The sequence below is a fragment of the Phycodurus eques genome, chromosome 15 (assembly GCF_024500275.1).
Source record: "Phycodurus eques isolate BA_2022a chromosome 15, UOR_Pequ_1.1, whole genome shotgun sequence".
Taxonomy (NCBI): Eukaryota; Metazoa; Chordata; class Actinopteri; order Syngnathiformes; family Syngnathidae; genus Phycodurus; species Phycodurus eques.
Genome location: NC_084539.1, coordinates 12,319,602 through 12,342,430, shown reverse-complemented (window position 1 = coordinate 12,342,430; position 22,829 = coordinate 12,319,602). Strand labels below are relative to the sequence as shown.

The following is a 22,829-nucleotide window of genomic DNA, read 5'->3' as shown; positions in this document are numbered from 1 at the left end:
AGCACCTTTGGAAATATATGTAGTGAGAAAAATGGTGACACGTTAAATTTCAGATGATATATATGATAAGCGGTACAGAAAATGGATGGATATATATGTGTGTAAATGTGTGTGTGTGTATATATATATATATATATATATATATATATATATATATATATATATATATGTCTGATATGGGCTCCAGCACGCCCGCGACCCTAGTGAGGTGTGAGTGTAGAAAATGGATCGATGGAGATTGTGAGTGTGAGGTTAGAATCAAGGCGAACCGTGTTTTTAAGGTAGTTACCCAGTGAATCAAAAAGTATTGAAGAAAGGATTTTAAAAATTTTTGACGAAAGTGCGGTGACGCGAAAAGTGGCCCCGTGATAGCCCGCGACAAGAGGTAAAACTACAATAACCAAGATGAACCGGTTGAAACCACAACAAACGTGCAAATGCCAACTAACATTTTGCCTGAAAATAGTCGGCATTTCAACCCTTCCTAAGGTATGAGCTAAGGCAAGTCAACTTGTTTTGCATTTTTGAGCTCGTTAGCCGATGTTTGCTATTTATGTTTGTGTTTTTAGTGTCGGGGTTGTCGTTATAGTTTGGATGTTTTGTTTTTTTTCCCCCTCTTCAGCTCCTGTCAAACCAGATTAGCTCTTGTGCCGATGCTATCTTAAAACAAAGCTAACGGTACATGTTTCTACCACGGTGATAGCTTAATGGCTGACAGTCCTTGTGTTTATCGTTTTTTTTTAATTGTTATTATTGGATAGGATTCCGTGTGGTGTATTACAATATGGAGAACATTTATGTGTTAACTCGACGAACATATTTTAGAGGGGGGGAAAAACCTCTAATCTCGTAGAGTGTTGACGTGCTGTGTGCCCAGTCAAAGATTTATGCTGGCACTATATGGCCTAGTACACACAGAAGTCTAATTATCTCTTAGTTAAATACTTCGAGAATATACAATATTGAAGGAGTTGAACATAAAGCCATATAGCTATATGGCTTTATGTTGCATTTGGGGTCACCATGGTTTCAATCAAATTAAGTAGAAAGTACAGTTTCAGCCCCAAAATGTACCCCAACTGGACAACACGTTAGATAATTTTGGGGAATGGGGGATTTTGCCTCGATAATAATGTTCTTGCTAAATAATGTAATTAAAACATCTATTACAGCAAACTACAGCCAACATAATAAACCTTTTATTAGATGAATATCTCTGTGTAAATCATAATGACTATCACATTTCATTATTTAAGTTCATTATTTAATTACAGTCCCCTCCAAAAGTTGGAACGGCAAGGTTGATTCCTTTGTTTTTGTGGTATACTGAAGACATCTGGGTTTCAGATCAAAAGATTAATATGAGACAAAAGTTCAGAATTCCAGCTTTTATTTCATGGTATTTGCATCTAGATGTGATAAACAACTCAGGACAGAGCACCTTTTGTTTGAAGCCATCCACTTTTCAAGTGAGCAAACCTATTGGAACATGTGACTGATGGGTGTTTCGAGTTGCTCAGGTGTTGCCTTTTAGATTGATTGCTGAAACATTAGATAGTGTTTGTTTTTGGCTTTGGGTTTAACCTGTGAAAACTGCATTTGCCATAAAGCAAACATGAAGACCAAAGAGCTGTCTATGGGAGAAAAGCAAACCATTTTGAAGCTGAGGGAAAATCGATCAGAGCTATTGAACAAACATTGGGCATAGCCAATACAACAATTTGGAATGTGCTGAAAAAGAGAGAAACTACTGGTGTGCTGAGCAACAGTCCTTGAACAGGTAGGTCAAGGCCAAGGGTATCAACAGCAGTTGAGGACAGAAACATTATGAGAGCTGTGAAGAAATACCCCAAAACAACAGAACAGTCAGTGACATCACTGTCAACCTCCACAGGGCAGGGGTGAAGGTATCACAATCCACTGTTTGAAGAAGACTGAGAGAATAAATATACAGGCCATACCACAAGATGCAAACCACTCATCAGCAAAAAGAATCAGAAGGCCAGATTGGATTTTGCAAAGAAGTACAGAGATGAGCCACAAAAGCTTTGGGAAAAAGTTTTATGGACTGATGAGACCAAGATTAACCTCTACCAAAGTGATGTAAAGGCAAAAGTATGGAGAAAGAAAGGATCTGCTTATGATCCAAAACACACAAGCTTATCTGTGAAGCATGGTGGCGGTAATATCATGGCTTGGGCTTGCATGGCTGCTTCTGGAACGGTCTCACTAGTCTTTAGTTATGATGTAACAATGGTATGATGCTAGCAGCAGAATGAAGTCTATAAAACCCTTTTGTCAGGCAATTTACATAAAAATGCATCCAAACTAATCGGGAGAAGCTTCATCATGCAACAATGACCCAAAACACACTGCCAACACAACAATGGACTTCATCAAGGGGAAAAAGTGGAAGGTCTTAGACTGGCCAAGTCAATCACTGGACCTTAACCCCCCCAAAACAAACAAGAACTGCAAGAGGGTGCAGTAAAGGCCTGGAAAAAGCATTTCGTATGAATAATGGAACAGTCTGGTGAAGTCAATGGGTCGCAGGCTTCCTTAGTGCAAGTAAGGGTTAAGTGCCACCAAATATGAAATGTTATTCATTCTAAGTTGCTCAAGTTAAGCTCACTTGAAAAGTGGGTGGCTTCAAACAAAAGGTGCACAGTCCTGAGTTGTTTTACACATCTAGATCAAAATACTATGAAATAAAAGATGGGATTCTGAACTTTTGTGTCATATTAATCTGACAGAACTGGAGAGGATCTGGAAGGAGGAATGGTAGATGATCGCCAAATCCAGGTGTGAAAAACCTGTTGCATCATTCCCAAAAAGACTCGTGGTGATATCCTTTACACATTGATGTTGGTTTTTGATGCAGTGCCGCCTGAGGGATCGAAGGTCACCGGCATTCAATGTTGGTTGTCAGCCTTGCCGCTTACATGCAGTGATTTCTCCAGATTCTCTGAACCTTTTGATGATATTATGGACCGTAGATGATGAAATCCCTAAATTCCTTGCAATTGTACGTTGAGGAACATTGTCCTTAAACTGTTAGACTATTTTCTCACGCACTTGTTCACAAAGAGGTGAACCTCGCCCCATCTTTGCTTGTGAATGACTGAGCAATTCAGGGAAGCTCCTTTTCTACCCAATCATGGCACCCAACTGTTCCCAATTCGCCTGTTCACCTGTGGGATGTTCCAAACAGGTGTTTGATGAGCATTCCTCTTTTTTGGAATGTGTTGCAGCCATAAAATTCCAAGTTAATGAATGTATTCAATTAAATATAGGTTGAACATGATTTGAACATGATTTGCAAATCATTGTATTCTTTTTTTTATTTAACACAACGTCCCAACTTCATTGGAATTGGGGTTGTAAACGTAGCTTGTTGCTCGCCACCTCTTGATATGGCACATATTGAACTATTAGTATAGTTGTGCTTATATGATGGGAAATAACTAAACACTGTGTGCTTTGTATTCTTTAGAATTTCCCTTTTGTCTTTATCTTTAAAATGAATCATTTTAGATTGTGAGAGGTTGTGTGCATACAACTCTTGTTAGGAAAAAAATAATTAAAGATTCCGACTAAAGGCTCATGACTGCTCAGATGTTCCCTGTTTTGATTGATAAATGACTGAAAGAAAGGTGGCTCTTTTTGTGCAAGAATTTCAGGTCAAATTCTGCTACTGTTAAATAATTCACCAGGAGCTTTTTTTTCTCAGTAATAAATAATATAACATAGTCTGAGGCTGTTTTCATTTTTTAAATCCCAACTGATTCCTGCTTTATTTTCCAAATGTAGTGAAACCAAGCCGTGAAATATTATTATTATTTTTTTTTTTTTAAATATCGTGACTAACCCTGAGCAGACTAACGATGAGGCTGCAGTGATACTTGGGTCTATTCAGCTCAGAAGGAAAGACAGTGCATCATCTGTCTATAAGGTGTGTGGGCGGAGCTTTGGTAGTTTTTTTTTTTTTTTTTTTTTTTTTGCTAGATGCTCATGTTGTCTCGTCGCCGCAGTAGTTGGCACTTGAGACAATTGGTCTTATTTGTACCACCCATGCCCACAGGTAAGATTGTTGTCTTTCTTTCTAGCATTGGAATTTGTAGTTTTTGCTCTCTTTGGAACCATTGTGTCATAGGAAATGTGCTTTTTCTTTCAGCTTTTGCTTGTAGTCAGTGTAGGGTGAGTAAAAGGGAAGTGAAAATACAAGAGGGGGGGAGGTGATACTGACCAAACTTGCTCAGCTGGCAGGGAAGATCCCTGACCAAATATTCTGCTTTTGTTGATGCTTGTGGAAGGATATTTGCTCTAAAAGAGTCTCCGTTGCCACAAAACAAATCTAATGCAAGAAATTTCTGCTATATTCGTACTATTTAGCAATATTTTATTATTGTGATGCTAGTTTTTTCCTCAAACACAATCGAGTTAAGTGAACGTTTTTAAATCGTATCGTAATTATTAAACTTATATTAGCAATGTCTTTTCAATAGTTTTTTTTAACAGTTGCATTTTGTGTTCATAACATGACTTAATCTTCCCATTGGACAAAAATGTCTAATTTTGCAACATTAAACACAAAATACATAAAAACAACGTAAATTGTGCATAGCAGTAGTGAAGCTGCAAACAGAACAGGGAGAGTAAATCCAGACTAAGTCATCACGTGTGATGGAAGCATATTGGCATTGATTACCTGCCTCTAGTGTAGTGCCTCAATCTGTCTGTATATTTGTGCAAATATTGGAGTTGTGCACGCTTGATGAAAGAATCACATTTACACGATAGAAACAATCACAAAGTGTAGGACTTTTCTAACAGCATATGATGTGACGTAAAGCCAGCCATCCTTTCATTTTGGACAGTACTTTCCCTTTAATTTACAATATAGTGCTAGTTTACTTTATTAAAAACACAGAACCTAATTTTTTTTGGGCTGAAATTGAAATAGGAAATGTATTTAATTTACAAGTACCGGTAAATTGAGTTAAAAGCTTGGTCATGGAATTAATTAAACTCATAAGTTAGGGTACCACGGTATGTCCCCTAAACACGGGTCCACTCTGTCCAGGTGCTGTGTCCTGTAAGGCAGCAATGGCGCCGGGGGATGTGGTGCCAGAGCATGCCAAGCAGCTCAAGTCCAAGGAGAAGCGCCTCGCTGCCGCCGCCCCCGCCAAACCGTCCAAAGTTGACTGCGAGTCAGACGGCTCCTTTGTGTTCGAGGCCCACGAGGCCTGGAAGGACTTCCACAACTCACTGAGGCATTTCTACGAAGTGGGAGAGCTCTGCGATGTCACACTCAAGGTTAGACGGCGTCAAAGTATTTCAAGCTGAATTTACACTGACGAAGTGCCTGATTCCGATATAATGCCGATATCCAATTTTTTTGGGGGCTGTCTATTTCCATGTACATTTTAAGTAACACATATACAGTATCCCATATGGCTGTTTACATTCAAGCAATCCATGAAACAACCGGAAGCGTAGACGCCCAAATTGCATGGAAATATGTCCACAAGCATCAACACTGGCATCAACACAGCAGTAAACTATAAATGAAAATATTTGTATTTGGTTTGAATAGTGTTTAGTTGGCCATGGCTTATTCTCCCCCTCCCTCCATTGATTTAAATGATCTTAACCTCCACATTACTCCTTTGGAGGCCATCAACAATTTTCCTTATAAAATGTTTGACCCACCTCTAATGTAGCATGTTTAGAGCATATTTATTGTAATTTTGTATAGTACAGATTTACAGTGAGTCTTTTTTGTTTTGTGTTGGTTGGGGAAACGCAGGTGTACATATAATGGGCAGTCAAAAGATAATGATCCCAACTTAATTTGACCAACTAATAATTGAAAAATATTTCACGCTTTGTAGTGTAAATACTTGTTTGAAGGTTTTTTTTATTTTAAGATTTGATGACTGTGATTGGAATTCTTGTGTTGGAAGGGGAACCACCACTAAACATTTTCAAAAGGTTACAAAATGATAATGGGGGTTAGGGTTACCATAATTACTTGTGTATAATGCGCTTCTACCTATGTATAATACTCAACATGAATTTGCTGGTATACATGCTCAAAACATGAAGTATTATCTTGGGATGTCCGGTCCAACTTTTTCACTTCATAATTTTTTTATTTGTATTTTATTTTATCATAGTAGCTATTACAAACCCCAATTCCAATGAAACTGGGATGTTGTGTAAAACAAATAAAAACAATACAATGAATTGCAAATCTTTTTCAACATATTGAGTTCAATTGAATACACTACAAAGACAAGATACAGTATTGGAACGACAAGGTCAATTTCTTTGTTTTTGTGTATACTGAAGACATTTGGGTTGCAGATCAAAAGATGAATATGAGACAAAAGTTCAGAATTCCAGCTTTTATTTAATGGTATTTACATCTAGATGTGTTAAACAACTCAGGACAGAGCACCTTTTGTTTAAACCCACCGATGTGTATAAGATTTAGTAGAGTCCTGATTCCATGCATTTTTTTTTTTACGCACCCATGTGCTATTTGAAAGCAAAAAAATCAAATTATCACTTAAAACATGCAGTATAAATCCAATCTTATGGGTCACACCAGACGATGGAGGTGGCGTCTTCTAATGAACTTGCTTTTGTATGTAGGTTGGCAGCAGGCTGATACCATGTCATAAGCTTGTCTTGGCCTGTGTTATCCCCTACTTCAGGTGTGCACACTTTTTCATGGATATATTTCTAGACGTGTATAGAAAACATGCTAGCTAAGAATTCTGTTTGTCCCCCAGGGCCATGTTTCTGTCTGAAATGACAGAGGCCAAGCAGAAATTGATCGAGATCAAGGACTTTGATGGAGATGCCATCCAGGATCTGGTCCACTTTGCTTACTCCTCCAAGCTCACGCTCACCGTAGACAATGTCCAGCCTCTGCTTTATGCTGCCTGCATCCTTCAGGTAAGTTAACAAAGGTGTGCAGTAGAGTCTGTTTGCCAACCTTTATTGAGCCAAGGCACATATTTTTCATTAGGCCTGGTACACAAAAGGACTTTTCAAATCTTAAAAGATTGTCTGTCTGATACAGACCCAACACATGAAGATAAAAAATGTAGATGGATAGTTGAGCAAAGGTACATCTGTAGTGAATAAATAGTTGTCTTACCAATTAAGGTGAAATTGGAGAACGTCTGCGGCACACCAGGTGATCTCTCACCGGCACAGTAATTTGCTCCAGCACAGTGGTTTGTAATCAATGCAGTAAACACATGAAATGAAGTTACGAAAACCGCAGGTGGAGCTGGTGGCGCGGGCGTGTTGTGAGTACATGAAGGCCCACTTCCACCCCACCAATTGCCTGGCGGTGCGCACCTTCGCCGAGAGCCACAACCGCGTGGACCTGATGGACATGGCCGACCGCTACGCCTGCGAGCACTTCAGCGAGGTGGTGGAGTGCGAGGACTTCACGTGCGTGTCGCCGCAGCACCTGCGCACGCTGCTGGCCTCCAGCGACCTCAACATCCAGTCGGAGACGCAGGTATACAAGGCGGCCGTCAAGTGGCTCAAAGCCAACCCGCAGCACCACCACGCCTGGCTGGACCACATCTTCTCTCAGGTTAGCTTTATCTTTCGACTTGACTTACAGTGAATATAGAAAGTCTGCACACCCCTGTTCAAATGCCAGATTTTGTGGTATCAAAAATGAGACCAAGATAAATCATATCAAAACATTTAGACCTATAACCTGTACAACTCAATTGGGGGGGAGTAAAAATAAACAACTGAGAATGTGGTTGCACAAGTGTGGACACCCTCTTATAACTGGGGATGTGGCTGTGTTCTGAATTAACCAATCACATTCAAGCTCATGTTAATGGGAGTCAGCGCACACCTGCCACCATTTAGTGTGCCTCTGATTAACCCCAAATAACATTCATCTGTTCGAGTAGGCTTTTCCTGACATTTTTGTAGAAGCCTTATCTTACTAAGAAAAACACCAATGCCTGGCTACATTTAGCAAAAACACACTTGAAATCTCCCAAACTGTGCTGGATTATTTTTTTCTTTTTAGCTGGAACTGAGGCCTCAGTCCAGGTGGAGGAAATTATACAATGGTGGCAGGTGTGTGCTGAGTCAATTTTAACATGTTTGAATTTGATTCATTCTGAACACAAACACAGAACCAGTTATAAGAGGGTGTGTACACCTGTGCAACTATATTAATTCATCTTATTTTTACTTCTACTCAGAGTTCACTTTTTTTTTATTGAGGTTATCGGTCACATTAATGGTGGAAAAAGTTTTTAAATGGTTTATCTTGGTCTGTGAATCACAAAAAAACTGCCATTGAAACAGATGTGTGTCGACTGACATCCATTGAATGACTTATATTTTAAATTAACTTAATTTTTTGTTTGGGATCGGGGTTTCCTGGGCCTGTGTATTTTTTTGGTTCACTTTGTGGCAGCAGAACAAGCATCAATGAGACTTCTTGCCTCTTTTCCATAACAATGCTTTTAAAATATGATGTAAGGATTTTGCAGCCTTTTGTTGCAAAGCAGAATTCATTGGGCTTTGTTGTACTGATTAAAACTAAAATATCAGTTGAATCACTTTTCTGTATCAAATATGAAATTACTGATGTAGTCTCTAACTTACTCCAAAACATTGCAATTTTGTATATCCGCATAACCATAATTTTCAACCATTCCCATTTTATGTCACATTTCCCACTTGTCGTGAGGCAGAGTTAATGGGGCTCATCATAACTGCCCCAAAGGCCAATTTAATAAATGTTCAATTCAGTGTTAAGTATAATATTACATTATAACATGGTTCCAAAAGCAACACTTTAAGGATTTTGAGACTGTTACTTCTGAACATTAATTTCACAACTCAATCACTGTGCTCTTAATAATAATGCATACCATTTATATAGTGCTTTTCAAGGCACTCAAAAAAATTGCATAAATTATTCCTTCACTCCAGTCATACCATGTGGTGGTAAGCTACTAGTGTAGCCACAGCTGCCCTGGAGCAGTCTGACAGAAGCATGGCTGCCATTCTGCGCCTTCGGCCACGCCGATCACGACCAAACATTCAACCACATTCGTTCATGGGCAGTGTGGGTTAAGTGTTTTGCACAGGGACACGACGACGACATGTGCTCGGGCGGGGATACGAACCAGTGACCCTGCGGTTTCAGGGCGGGCCAGGACTTACCCTCTGCGCCACGCCACTATTGAACATCAAATTACTACTAAATACTGTGTATAAACAGATAGTGATACTATTATTAATTCAAACAAAACATTTTTATAAAAATGAATTTCAAAAGAGCTCTGCATTAAATAACTAATAAAATGCATATTACAAAGAGAGCGGTATCAAGGGGTTGCCATTTGTTATGCAGGCTTCAGTGAGTCTTTTTTAAGCAGTTTAAAAAGTTGCATATTTAAAAAACTGATGAAAGAAATAACATGACGGAATCACTTGATGTTTTTCTGAACGTCCATATTATGTTAAATTGTCAGTTTTGCGTAACTGACTGCTGGAGGATGAGTTAAGATAACAGTCTTTGTTCTACATGTGTCGTTCATCATCCCCACAGTGTTTGTGTGTTTTGGTCTCCAGGTACGCCTGCCACTGCTCCCCGTGGACTTCCTGACCGGCACGGTGGCCAAGGATGAGATGATCAAAGGCAACCTGAGTTGCCGCGACCTGATGGACGAGGCCCGGAACTACCACCTCCACCTCAGCAACAAGGCAGTGCCCGAATTCGAGTACTCGGTCCGCACTGTGCCCCGAAAACACACCGCAGGTTGTTGCTACTGCTCTCTTTCATGTAACATTCTGCTTTGTGAACCATCCATCCATCCATCCATCCATTTTCTGAGCCACTTCTCCTCACTAGGGTTGCGGGCGTGCTGGAGCCTATCCCAGCTGTCATCGGGCAGGAGGCGGGGTACACCCTGAACTGGTTGGCTTTGTGAACCAGTTGTCAAATAACACCGTTATTTCCTCAGGAGTTCTGTTCTGCGTGGGTGGGCGTGGGGGCTCTGGTGACCCGTTTCGCAGCATCGAGTGCTACTCCATCAGTAAGAACAGCTGGTTCCTGGGCCCCGAGATGAACAGCAGACGGCGGCACGTCGGCGTCATTTCTGTAGGAGGTAAAAGTTAACAACACGAGAAAAGAAACAGTTAGCCAGGTTCAAACTGTCAACATTATAAAATGTACAGGCAACGTGTTGGGGGGGGGGGGGGGAAATGCATTCTCAATACAAGTGTCTAACAACTTTATTAATTCAACAAAAAATAAAATAAGGTATATAAATAAACTACTCTCGCTCAAAGGTGTTTGTAGAACAATACTGTCACCTTGTGGTGTTTCATGGTGGAATTCAAACTGAAAGAAAAGCACCTGTGGAGTAAATCCTTTAGCTGCTCACTCAGGTGAAATTGTATGTGGTGTAGGGTTGGGCATCGAGAATTGAGACCTGATTGGAACCGGGACCAATGTTCCGGTTCTCCCGAAATCGTTCACATTTAAAAACGTCGGTTCCCAGTTTCGATACCTACAGTCCACAGACCCCAAAGAAGAATGTAGCGAAAACCAACGAACACCCACGAAGATGTGCTTGTGCCCAACGGCGGCAGCAAAAAAAAAAGTATGTATTAACTTTGTTAAAATAAATGACCAGTCCCCTCAATGCAACACTTGGAATAAGATTATACTGAGCAAAGGAGGCTTTCGCGATGTGTAGAAGTCTGACGTGCTCCCTCCCGCTCCGAGCCTCAGCCTACACCGCGCTGAGCTTCAGTGAAGTCAAATTGGGTGAGTGAAACAATAAAATACATCTATGCCGAGGCAGCTAACAAGTTAAACAGAGGATTGCACTTTTGCAGTGATGGTTTTTAGCATTTATTTTAGTCTTCAAACCAACATAAGCGACGCTGACAGAAAAAATAACTTAATATTGAGCCAAAACTTCAAAGGTCAAACTACCAGCTTTACATCACAATAAATTGGGACAACATTCACATAAACGTCTCACAGTATCACAAACACTAACCTTGTGCCTCATCAGTTGGTAGGTAAAGGAGTTAACGTTTTATAGCATTTGGTTTCATTCACTACTTTTTTTTCTTGCCGTCTAGGTTTACTTTCGTTTTCAGAATTCCCCGGTGTTGTGTGAAGTTGCTTTTTGTGCCAAAATGTTGAGTTCCTGTGCGTACCCTTCAAAATAAAAGGCTACATACTTAAAACAGGAAGTAAAGTTAAAACCTACACATATAAACCATTTGATATAATAAAACTATCGCAAATAACTATTTAACAATGCTATATTAAACTTTTAGCTGAAACATTAATGAATATTAAGTCAATTGGATTAGTTCCGCACACATTGCCTTTTAGTTCATAGGTTTGATATTGATACTTGTTATAAAGAACCCCGAGTCAAATGTTCATTTTAGTCTATGCTGGGGGCGGCTAAGAACATGGATGTTTATAATTTGGACATCCATTATTTAAACCATGCAAACCCAGACCCCTAAAATAATCTGAATCGAGAATCATTTGGAACCGGATTGGAAATGAGGAACCGGAATCGCTCAAATTCAAACGATGCCCAACCCTAGTGTGGTGGCATTTAACTTTTGTTTGACCAACATTTTGCTGTAACTCCGAATATGTATGTTAAGGTTGGAAAATAGTGTCAAAATGTTGGATAAAGGCTTGAATTTTCACAATCTGTCGGGGAAAAAGATATGGGGCAAAATGTAGCTATTATGAAACAGAGTTTTGTTTCTTGATAGCATTAAAAGCAACACTAAGTAAGAGTGCAGAGTCAGTCATTTTTATCAATAAATCAACCCTTCAGTATCATAGCCTACATGTGTAATCAACATATTTTCCACTTCTTAATTTCTTGTTTTTGCTGTTTCCATAGGGAAGGTTTACGCTGTGGGTGGGCACGACGGTAACGAGCACCTGGGAAACATGGAGGTGTTTGACCCCCTCACCAACAAGTGGATGATGAAAGCCTCCATGAACACCAAGAGGTACTTGCCTGTCATCTGTTGTTTGTCCTCATGTTAAATGCTAAACTTGCTTGTCTTGTATAGATGCGGCGGTGAGTCACAGTAGCCAATAAAATTTTAAAACATCGCCTTGAAATTTTCAGCTGAAAATTCTGTCATCGGTCATGTGCTGCCCCCTTGTGGTTTGGCATTAGAAATGTGAGACGCTAGCTTTGTTGGATCAGCGCTAATTTTGTCACATTTAATGTGGCGTGATTTCTCCACAACATTCATGTATTGTGTAACTAACATGAATACCTGTAGTTCTCAAATGGTAGCCAATGGGAGACATTTTGGAAACAATATTAAACAATGTTACATAGTAATGTATTACAATTAATGTCAAGTGAAAAGAAGAGTTTTAAATGCAATAAAAAGGACTGGTGTGGCGAAATGCAGTCAAAAGAGGCAGACTGGGCCAAACAAATCAATCTCATAGTTCCTTGGAACACAAACATGGACGCAGACAACATTGTGGAGCGACCACATCAGGTTGAAATGTACTGCACTGCTTATCGGCAATGAGGACGCATCATGAAAGATCGTTAATACTCCGCAAGGAGCGCGTTTATGAGATGTACTAAGCCTCTACACTTTGTTGACGTGGTTTGGTTGGTGCTACAGAGTTCATTGAATTACAGATGCATCATAATGGAATATGTAATTTATTTAAATGAAACATTTTATTTTTAATGACTTTGATTATAGCTTAATACAAACGAAAACTGAGACCCACCTGTGTTTGTTCAGGAGGGGCATCGCCTTGGCCGCGCTGGCCGGTCCAATCTACGCCATCGGCGGTCTGGACGACAACTCGTGTTTCAACGACGTGGAGCGCTACGACATCGAGCGAGACTGTTGGAGTGCCGTGGCCCGCATGAACACGCCCAGAGGAGGCGTGGGCTCCGTGGCATTGGGGGTAAGGTGCCACATACGGTCGCACACGCAATCCGTCCGATCTCCTCACAACTTTGGGTCGTCCCACTGCCAGAGTTTCGTTTACGCGGTGGGCGGTAACGACGGCTTGGCGTCGCTGTCGAGCGTGGAGCGCTTCGACCCGCACCTCAACAAGTGGACCGAGGTGAACGAGATGGGCCAGCGGCGCGCCGGGAACGGGGTCAGCAAGCTGAACGGCTGCCTCTACGTCGTCGGTAAATGGCGACTATTGTACTTTCATTCGCTTGTGTATTGGATAACAATCCAGAAAGTATTCGTTGGAATGCGTTAAGTGAAGTTTATTTGTATGGCCCTTCATCACAAAAGACTCTCAAAGGGCTTCACAGGCCCACAGTTGACGAAGATAGATGACATCCCCTGATCTAATCCCCCCCAATCGAGCAAGGAAAAACTCAAAACTCCATTTGGGGAAAAAACAAGAAACCTAGGGAAGGGACCACAGATGGAGGGATCCCCCTTTCAGGGTGACCAGGCTACAATGTATGTCAAGTGGGAAAAAATGTTTTACATAGTAGGGTGCTGTACAATGTTAAGATGGCACAAGAATCCATTTAAAGCGATTAGATGAAGTGCCGCAGGTAGACACCTTTGGGAAAGTGGTTCTGCCTCAGGACCTGGCCCAGACGGCGGATGCAGAATCCAGCAACAAGTCTCCGGGGAAGTGGTCCACTTCAGATCTTGTCCCAGTTGGTCAGTGGAGAATCCATACTGCAACAGCCTCAGATTTGGTCATTGCCACCAAGCCCCATCTCTGAGCAGGAGAGGCGAGAGGAGAAGCGGCAGTAAAACAGGTCTACGTGTACTTCAACTAAATGCAAAGTATAAAAATAATTTTTAAATTGAGATTAAAATTTTTTTACTGAGGTTAGCAGCCCTAAAATCTGCGGGTAGGGCATTGTTGTGGTCATGGGCTATTTCTATTATAGACATTGTGGAAGATGAGCGGTCATATTTTGTAACACTTTCTGATAATTGCAGTGAAACAGCAAAGTGTGAACACAAGTATGTAATTACATTAAAGTAATGATTCATTTATTATAGTCCTTCCCTGTTCGATAGCACTTGTCCTCATTAGGGTCACTGGTGATCTGGACTCTATCCCAGCTGACTTTGGGCAGGAGCCCTGCACCGGTTGCCAGCAAACAACCATTCACACACGTGGACAACTTAACATCTAAATTAACCTAACTTGCCTCATTTTGGAATGAGGGAGAAAGCTGAACACTTGTCCACCACGTTGCCTAGTATGACGTCGTCAAATTCCCTTTATGCGTGTGGTCTAGGTGGTTTCGACGACAACTCGCCACTGAGCTCTGTGGAGCGTTTCGACCCGCGAACGAACCGCTGGGAGTACGTGTCGGAGCTGACCACCCCGCGCGGTGGCGTGGGTGTCGCCACAGTGATGAGCCGCGTGTTCGCTGTGGGCGGGCACAACGGCAACATCTACCTGAACACGGTGGAGGCCTTTGAGCCGCGCATGAACAGGTGAGGGGCAGACAAAGGGAGGGGTCCATCGAGGGTCGGTCTTTGACGGTGTCGCCTTGCATCATGTCTCCAGGTGGGAGCTGGTCGGCTCCGTGTCGCACTGCCGAGCCGGAGCGGGCGTAGCCGTGTGCTCGTCTCATGTAAGCCAGATCAGAGATGTCGGCCAGGGATCCAGCAACGTTGTCAACTGCATGTGACGGCGGAACAGAAATGCACAAATTATCATCTTCTGGTGCTCTTTACGCATCACTCTTTCATAGCCTTCCTTTTGTTCATGTTACAACAACCGCCATATACGTCAGAAGAGCATTTGATCCAGCCTGCCGTGCAATTGACCTTTTACTAAGTAACTGGGCCTCACACTGATAGCCCAGTGTTGGAATTTGGAGGAACGAGCTAACAACAGCATTCAAACAACAGCGTAACTTTTTCTAAAATCCGTATTCATGTGGCTTAGTTTTTCAGCGCAGGATAAACATAAACAAATTTCAGCATAGCCAGTGTTCTTAATTGTAACTAGGTTTTACGTTGGTCGCATTGGGTTAGCATTTTGGTTGCTGAGCTAATACATTCAGCTATAACACTGGACTGCAGCATAGCGTTTTATATTATGGATTTATCTGGCTTAGTGTTGAGAATATAATTTTTTTAATGCTTCCCCAGTACTATGGAAAGTAAGTAGGCCTTGTGTTGGTAGCATAACTTAAGCATTTTGGGCAACCACATAGCTTTATCCATTGTCTCGTTAATTTGGGAATTGGTCTTAATTTTGGAAACAGAATAAAAGAAACATTTCAACCAATGTTAGTTTAACCAGCGATATGGATAACTATACTATTACTACGCCTCAGGTTGGTCGCATAGCTTTAGCATTTTGGATGACGAGTTAACAGCAGCATAGCATTATTTTACAGACATTGCATTCAACTTTGTCCATTTAGAACTACATAGCTTTTTTCCAGAGTCTAGTTTTCCCTGGTTTAATTTTGTGAATGGAATAAAAGCAACATTTCTAGCATTGCTATCTTAGCCTGTGCTCCAGATAATAACTAGACCTCACATTGTTCACATAGCTTTAGATAAATACTTTATTAATCCTGTTGGGAAAATTCAGCCATCTCACGGCTCACGAGCATTTTGGTTAACAAGCTAACAACATAGGATTATTTTACAATAGTCAGTAAGCCAGTGCAATGTGTGTAGCTTTATCAAGAGCCCAGAACTATTGAACCGCTGTGATTGGCCAGTCTCTGTTTACGGGGGTGTGGCTTAGTGAAAAGTAAATTGTAAAAACATGTAAAACCTCAGAGGATGTTATAAAAAGCCTAAAAATATTTCAGCCACAAATACTCAGAATAATATATTTAAAAAAAAAATTTTTTTTTTTAATATAAGGGAAACTAGCTAAAAAAATGAAAAAGTAGTCCAGTATCATAATCTCGCTTCTGACTAGGTTCACATGCCTTGGGTGCCAGGGTCAGTGAATGCTACAGAATTTCAATTGCACCAGTCATAATCATGCTTGAACAAACATGCCTGACAAATCAGTCATCTGTCGGGGAAAAAAAATCCTGACACCTGTTTTTTTTTTTTTATTGAAGCAAACTTATTTGCCATGTTATGCAGAGAAACATTCAAATGTGTCAGGGAATGCTTTGTGTGTTGTTTTTTGGTACGATAGCTGGACTGTCAGAAAAGCTAAATTACACACAATGTTCCTTGAAGGCGGTCCCTATGTATACAAATATATTTTAATATATTATGGATGCTTTTCTAATATACAAATATAGCTGTATTAGTCTTCTAATCCTTTGTTGTGCTAGAATTTTCCAAGATGAATAGAATAGTTGTATATTTCACACTTTGTCACAAGCAGCATTTCTGGATACAAATGTTTCGTTCTATTTAGCAAAATTGCACAATCTACAAGGCACTGATACAAACGGCCTGAATATGGTAGTAGTTGTTTTGTTAGTTCTTTTGCAATGTGCTTTTGTTGTAATTGGTTCAATAAATTTCAGGAAATTATGGAATGCCGTTGTCTGTAATTCTTTGTCACACCTCATAGCTAATCAGAAAAAGGGGAACAAATATTCATTGAATAAGTTGTATTTGTCAAGAAAAAGAAAATAGCCCAACAAAGTTGCAATATTAAGTGGAAAAAAAAGTTAATGAAAAGGTGTATTTTTTTTTTTTAAATAGATGAAATACTTTGCATTTTTTTCCCCCAAGATTTCTTTCCATGCAAGTTTGTTTTTCTTCAGGAAAGTCCGCATAATAGGAGAAAATAGTATATTTTAAAGAGTTTTTTTCAAGACTGCATAAGCATGATAGCCAAAGGACAGAACCCCATCCTGCCTCCGGTGCCCCCGTCAGTACCGGGTAAACAAAAGCCCCTGTCACTTAACTTGACTTTTGGTCACTTTTTTCCTTGGTCAAAGCAGCCTCCTCACGTGTCCCTGTGCACCTCCTGATTGGGGCAGCAACCCTGGCTGGAGGAAGAACAACAACGTGCTACGACTACAACAACATGGACATCGTGGACTCCCCCACACGGCTATGCACTGCTGTTGGGCTGAGAAGGCCAGGCTCGTTTCCGTCCTCAAGGACGAACAGGCGTACGTCAACAGCATGGTAGTACTTTCTTCTCAGCTCTCTGAAGGATAATGTAAATTTTTAACACCAATGTGAATTGGTTGATTTTACTGTTTAATGTTAGTCGTTTTTCCACAGATGAACAACAACTATTAACGTTGACGTGGTGAGTTGTACATTTCTGAAAACCTAAGATTTTTTGGGTAAGTTGAAGAAACATTAACATTTCACTTTTAAGTTGCATTCAACTTTGCGGATGAATCAAGACGCGTAACTTGGATAATGTTGTGACAAATATAAATTTCACACTTTTTGTAATCTAAAAACACAGTGGTATCTTGATTTTGGAATGCACCAACTTGTGTTGAGAGCCAAAGTATGAGGGACACGCGAGCTTCAGATACATTGCGTCAAGATTATGGCAGAGAGCACCACAACAGCCGTCCAGCATCACGCGCCTTACTCACAATTTTAGATACGAGTAAACTGAGCTCAGTCATGGAATGAATTACATTAGTACTACTGTATTGCAATATTGTATCTAATCGGGTCAAATAGACTGTACACAACACCTAACTGAACTGTATTTGTGTTGGGGGGGGAAATAAAATGTAAACAACAAATTCATTTTCAGCGTTTATTTTTCTCTGCACACTGCAACAGAAAATAGAGATATTCCACAAAATCCAAAAACATTCCCACCTTCCAGTACATTCGCATAGCCATGATTATCATCTGACAAAGAAGTGTAAATCCATTGCAGAGTCATTCGTTAACGTTTGCCGCAGGTTGGACAAACTACACCGATGGTAGGAGAGATAATCCCGAGGGCAAGCTGTGACACTTTCATGTAATTTTTCTTTTGAATTTTTGGTGGGGAAATAAAGATTTTTTAAACCATTCCTCTTTGCTTTCATCATTCAAACTACACACACCAACTGAATAAACTATCAAAACCAAGTGGGGTGAATTTCTCCCCCCACAAAACGTGATTTTTTTATTTTTATTTTTTTAAATGCACCAACAAAAGCTTCATAATTAAAAAACAAAATGAAAAAAACAAAAAAAATAAATCAAGCCAAGGCAAGCACTTGGTGCTGTTTGAAAGTTAAGTACTTTTTGTTTGATGTACTCCCATGTCAACTGAAACGTGACTCAATCTGGCTATTATCCCAACAACACTTTTTTTCGGCTAGTGTACCTAAAGTAAGGGGGGGGGGGTAAAGCCCTGTGAAAAAGACATCTGCCTCTGGGGCTCCGATGGTTTCCTCATCTAAACTCAAAGGGAAAGTGCACAGTTTGTACAAGAAATATATATTAACAATAAATTATAAAAAATAAAGTGTGCTCAAAAACATGATTGGCAATTGTACTATGAAAGTTGTCCTTGTCACTAGGAAAAAGCTGAGAGAATAAAGGCACTTTAGCTTGTGCTTGCTCTTCACCATGATGCCATTAATTGTACTGGACAACACTGAAGAGAGAGAGAAAAAAAAAAAAAAAAAAAGTCTAACTTGAGGTCTTTCTAAGCAAGTGGTGATGTCATAACAGTGGCCCCTTCCTATTGGCGAATTTGATTTTGGAACCTTTTATTGGCGAACAAACTCACCTATTGACTGTTTCTGTGCCTTTTCTGAAATGCCCTGCCAAAGCCCTGTTCACAAAGAAAGTAGTTAGAGCTTTGGTGCAAATTTGTAGCATCTTGGTGTCAAGGAACTATGTTCAAATGAAGGAAAGCACTATTAGACCGGCCAAAGGCCTGTCTATTTGAAAAGTAGTAATTTGGCGCCATTTTATGGCATCTACATGCAATTACTTGTAGATTTAAGCTATTTGTGGCATGGCTCGAATAGCGAGTTGAAGTTGACCAAAAAAATTTGCAGACTTCACACATAGTATCAGAGGCCCCTGAAACTCCTTACATACCAACCAATGTAAGTCTGCTTTTTTGGACCTTTTCCTGGTTTGCTGTCCTGTGTAAGGATACCAATGCAGGATGAGTTTGACACCAAACTTTATATTGCTCGTGGTTTAGAATTGCCTACAGATGCAAAAGTATGGCACCAAAGCACGACTTTTCTATCAGACAGTGCTATGGAAGTCTAACAGAAGCTCCTCCATTCAGTTCAACATAGCTCTGTCGCTGCAAAATGCCACAAGATAGCACCAAAGCACTACTTTTCTATTATACAGAGTTTTGGTGCTATCTTGAGTTCGTGCATTTCAGAAAGAGACCAAAAACATCTAATAGGCAAGTTTTTCCGCAAATAACAACTACATCTATAATAGTTTAATTTGTGAGTAGTGAATCGCGATTAGGTGAGGGAAACCTGTATAGGTGAATGTGCAGGTCATAGACGTATCAGGATAACAAAAAGTTGTGATAATAAATCAATCACAGCCATGCTCCTATTTAAAAAGCAATTGTATATGACTTGGCCTGATCTGGGGGCATTCTAACCTGCTTTCTAATAAGTGCAATTAATTTTATTTTAGTTTTTTAACTCACTACTGAATCCACTTAAGCCACAGTTCTAGTCCTTCTTCAGCACGTGACCCACACACCGGGGTTCGGGTACCTTCAGCGGACATTCATTTGGGTTTTTGAGCTGTCTCGTCGCAGCCACGCCACGCCTTGTTGGGTGTAATGCACCATGGAGCGCACGCTAGAAGTCAGGCTCAGCGGGCCCACCACGGCATCCAGCTCTGCCACAAGACCTTCAAAAAAATGATAAATCACTGCTTTTGCAACATGTCTTTGGAAATGTTCAGTGCGATCAACTCCGTGATTGCCTTCCGCCCGGCTCCTTTCTTGTCACATGGAAAACGATTCTGCTCGTGTAGTCTGTTCCTTAGCGGGAATTGAAGTCTGTATTCATTTTTGGAAAATAGTGGCCTGACTGTAAACTAGATCCTCTCGGCCATGTTGTAAGAGGAGGCAGCGCACGTCAGATCTCGACAATTAATGAATACGTAATTTCAGTTTGTTTTTGAAAATTAGCGCCTCCTTACCGCTGCCTTTGCCTGACATCTGGTCCGCCTGCTCCCACAGTTCGTGAGCGCTCAGGAATAACGTGGTGATGTTGACATAGGAAAGCGCCACCTGCTCCACGGCGACTGGAACGGCCACGGTGTTGCCACTGCCACAGGCTGGGGACGGGATGCCGACCATAGGGGACGGCGTGTTCGGGCCTCTACGAGAAAGACGTGACAGGAAGGTAATGTGTGGCGGGGCCATAAGACGGTGTGATGCTACCTTACTTTGTGGCGCAGATAGAAGACTCAAGTGCAGGATTCTGGAAGAGAATTTGAATGCATTGCATGCAAGACTGCTGAAAAGTTGATGAAATCACAACGTGATGACAAATACTGACATTGAAGTGGTCAGTGAGCATCTTTGAGTACTTGAGCGCAGTTTTGTGCTTATGGCGAAACATCGCCATCTGCAGGAGAGACTGGCACTTCAGACTGTAACACACCATGAGGGAGAGGTTCAACCTTCATCACTACAAAAGCTCTAAGTACAAATTAAATGACCGTCTCTCAAGTAAAGTTTCCACCAAGCAATCCGTTGAACTATCCGTCCATCCATTTTCCATACCGCTTATCCTCTCTAAGGTTGCGGGTATGCTGGCGCCTATTTCAGCTGACTTGGGGAGGGAGGCGGGGGTACATCCTGAACTGGTCGCCAGCCAATTGCAGGGCACACACACACATATACATATATTATATATATATAATATAAATATTATATATATATATATATAAATATTATATATATATAATATAAATATAATATAAATATTATATATATATAATATAAATATAATATATATATAATATAAATATAATATATATATAATATAAATATAATATAAATAGTATATATATATATATATATAATATATATATATATATATATATATATATATATATATATAAATATAAATACAAATATAAATATAATATATATATTATATAAATATATATATATATATATATATATAATATATATATATAATATATATATATTTATATATATAATATATATATATTATATATATATATATATATATTATATATATATATATATATATATATTATATATTATATATATATATATATTATATATTATATATATATATTATATATATATATATATATATAATATATATATAATATATGTGTATTATATATATATATATATATATATATATATATATATATATTATATATTATATATATATATATATATATTATATATATATATATATATATATATATATATTATATATATATATATATATATATAATATATATATAATATATGTGTGTGTGTGTGTAATTTAGAGTCATCACTTAACCTAGCATGCATGTTTTTGGGCTGTGGAAGGAAACCGGAGTACCGGAGAAAATCCACACCTGTACAGAGAGAACATGCAAAGCCCACACAGGCGAGGCCAGATTTGAACCAGAGTCCTCAGAACTGTGAGGAAGATGTGCTAACCAGTTGGCCACCGTGGCACTGCGTTGAACTAGTCACCTTTATTTACTTCTCGATAAAGAGACTAAAGGCAGCAAGAAAACAGCAATGGGCCATTGCAAAGGGGAGACTTGAGTATAATACTTAAGAGTGAGGTGGGGGGTTCATTAGTATATGTATCTTTGTATAATTTCAGGATATGTGACTAAAATGTCAATGACATGGTGGTGATGAATCTACCCCAACCAATATGGCACTCATATAGCACCAGGTACTGGAAATAGGTAAGTGGTTAATAGCAATTAGTGGAAAATTGGCACAAGGAGCTGCTTGGTGGAAACAATACGAGCTTTCTGATAACTGACCGTACCATAATGCTACAAAGTCCTTGTCTGAGGGGGGGGCAGTCATGTCTGCAGAGTTCTTAAGCTTCAGGACAAACCTGTGGAATAGTGCCATTTTGTTAAAAGAAGAAAAAAGAAAAAAAAAACATGCATCAAAGGCAAAAGCAGTACAATGAGTGAACCCCCGCTGTGACACATTCTAGTATAGAACCCGGTATAGAAAATGGATCGAAATATACAATATTTTTTGGGTGGTGGTGGGAGGGGGAGTTTGATAGTTTTACAGTAAACTTCAACTGGGAGTGACCTGTTACATGCAAGCACGCTTTGGCTCTCATTTGGAGAACTGTGTGAGCTAAAGAGTGCGAACAGGTGCTAAGGAATACTATGAAAGCGTGTATCATAAGTTTAAAGCAGTGATGCACCGAAATGAAAGTGAAAACTACATAATAAAAAAAAAATAATAATAATACGTATACCGCAGGTCTTCACCCATTGCATGTGGGTCGAAACGTATCCTCCGCAATAAACAGGGGTTCACTGTATTGCAAAGACACTCGCGCTCTTACTTGAGGAGCTCCACCGTCTCAGCAAACATGGTGTAGGAAGACATAGAAATCTGCGGGTCCTTCTCCATGGCGATGCCACTCTCCACAAAAAACATAGCGGCGTCCAGGTAGTTGAACGCTTTGCTGCGTTTATCTGACTACAAGAGGAAGCCCACCAAAGCCTTTTAAGGTTAGCTTACAGTCCTGCACTACGGGGATGTCAAAAAAATGGTGGCAGAAATTGGTCCGGACTAATAAATCCACGGTCATCCGCATAGTCAGCTGAATCACCTCAAAAAACAACAGGCCCACCCTCTCTCAGCAATGTAT

The 22,829-nt window shown here is 40.0% G+C and overlaps 2 protein-coding genes across 6 annotated transcripts in view; one reads left to right on the top strand and one right to left on the bottom strand.

Moving 5' to 3' along the window:
- The first annotated feature begins 311 nt into the window (after positions 1 to 311).
- On the top strand, positions 312 to 16,556 carry klhl8 (kelch-like family member 8). Of its 3 annotated transcripts, none has more exons than XM_061699518.1 (12): positions 312 to 489; positions 5,084 to 5,316; positions 6,661 to 6,722; positions 6,801 to 6,966; positions 7,301 to 7,621; positions 9,640 to 9,826; positions 10,032 to 10,175; positions 11,958 to 12,069; positions 12,838 to 13,006; positions 13,079 to 13,238; positions 14,328 to 14,529; positions 14,603 to 16,556. In XM_061699518.1, the coding sequence occupies exons 2-12, from the start codon at positions 5,107 to 5,109 to the stop codon at positions 14,724 to 14,726; spliced, it is 1,857 nt and encodes a 618-aa protein (XP_061555502.1). In that variant the 5' UTR covers positions 312 to 489; positions 5,084 to 5,106; the 3' UTR covers positions 14,727 to 16,556. The 3 variants fall into 3 exon arrangements, with proteins under 3 accessions (XP_061555502.1, XP_061555501.1, XP_061555503.1); XM_061699517.1 differs by having other exon boundaries at positions 313 to 501; XM_061699519.1 differs by lacking the exons at positions 312 to 489; positions 6,661 to 6,722 and having other exon boundaries at positions 5,202 to 5,316.
- LOC133414248 (AF4/FMR2 family member 1-like) overlaps positions 13,308 to 22,829 on the bottom strand; it is a 43,542-nt gene continuing 34,020 nt past the window's right edge. For 2 of the 3 annotated variants that reach the window (XR_009769969.1, XR_009769970.1), the window contains exons 14-20: positions 22,521 to 22,657; positions 21,978 to 22,049; positions 20,499 to 20,592; positions 20,386 to 20,420; positions 20,137 to 20,318; positions 14,492 to 19,842; positions 13,308 to 13,795 (exon numbers count right to left, since the gene is read on the bottom strand). Coding sequence is in view for 1 of the 3 variants with exons in the window: in XM_061699516.1 (XP_061555500.1) it covers positions 19,706 to 19,842; positions 20,137 to 20,318; positions 20,386 to 20,420; positions 20,499 to 20,592; positions 21,978 to 22,049; positions 22,521 to 22,657 (657 nt within the window). In the remaining 2 variants the exon portion in view is untranslated. Of the gene's footprint in view, positions 13,796 to 14,343; positions 19,843 to 20,136; positions 20,319 to 20,385; positions 20,421 to 20,498; positions 20,593 to 21,977; positions 22,050 to 22,520; positions 22,658 to 22,829 lie in introns of those variants that run through there. The other variant, XM_061699516.1, reaches the window with a different exon arrangement.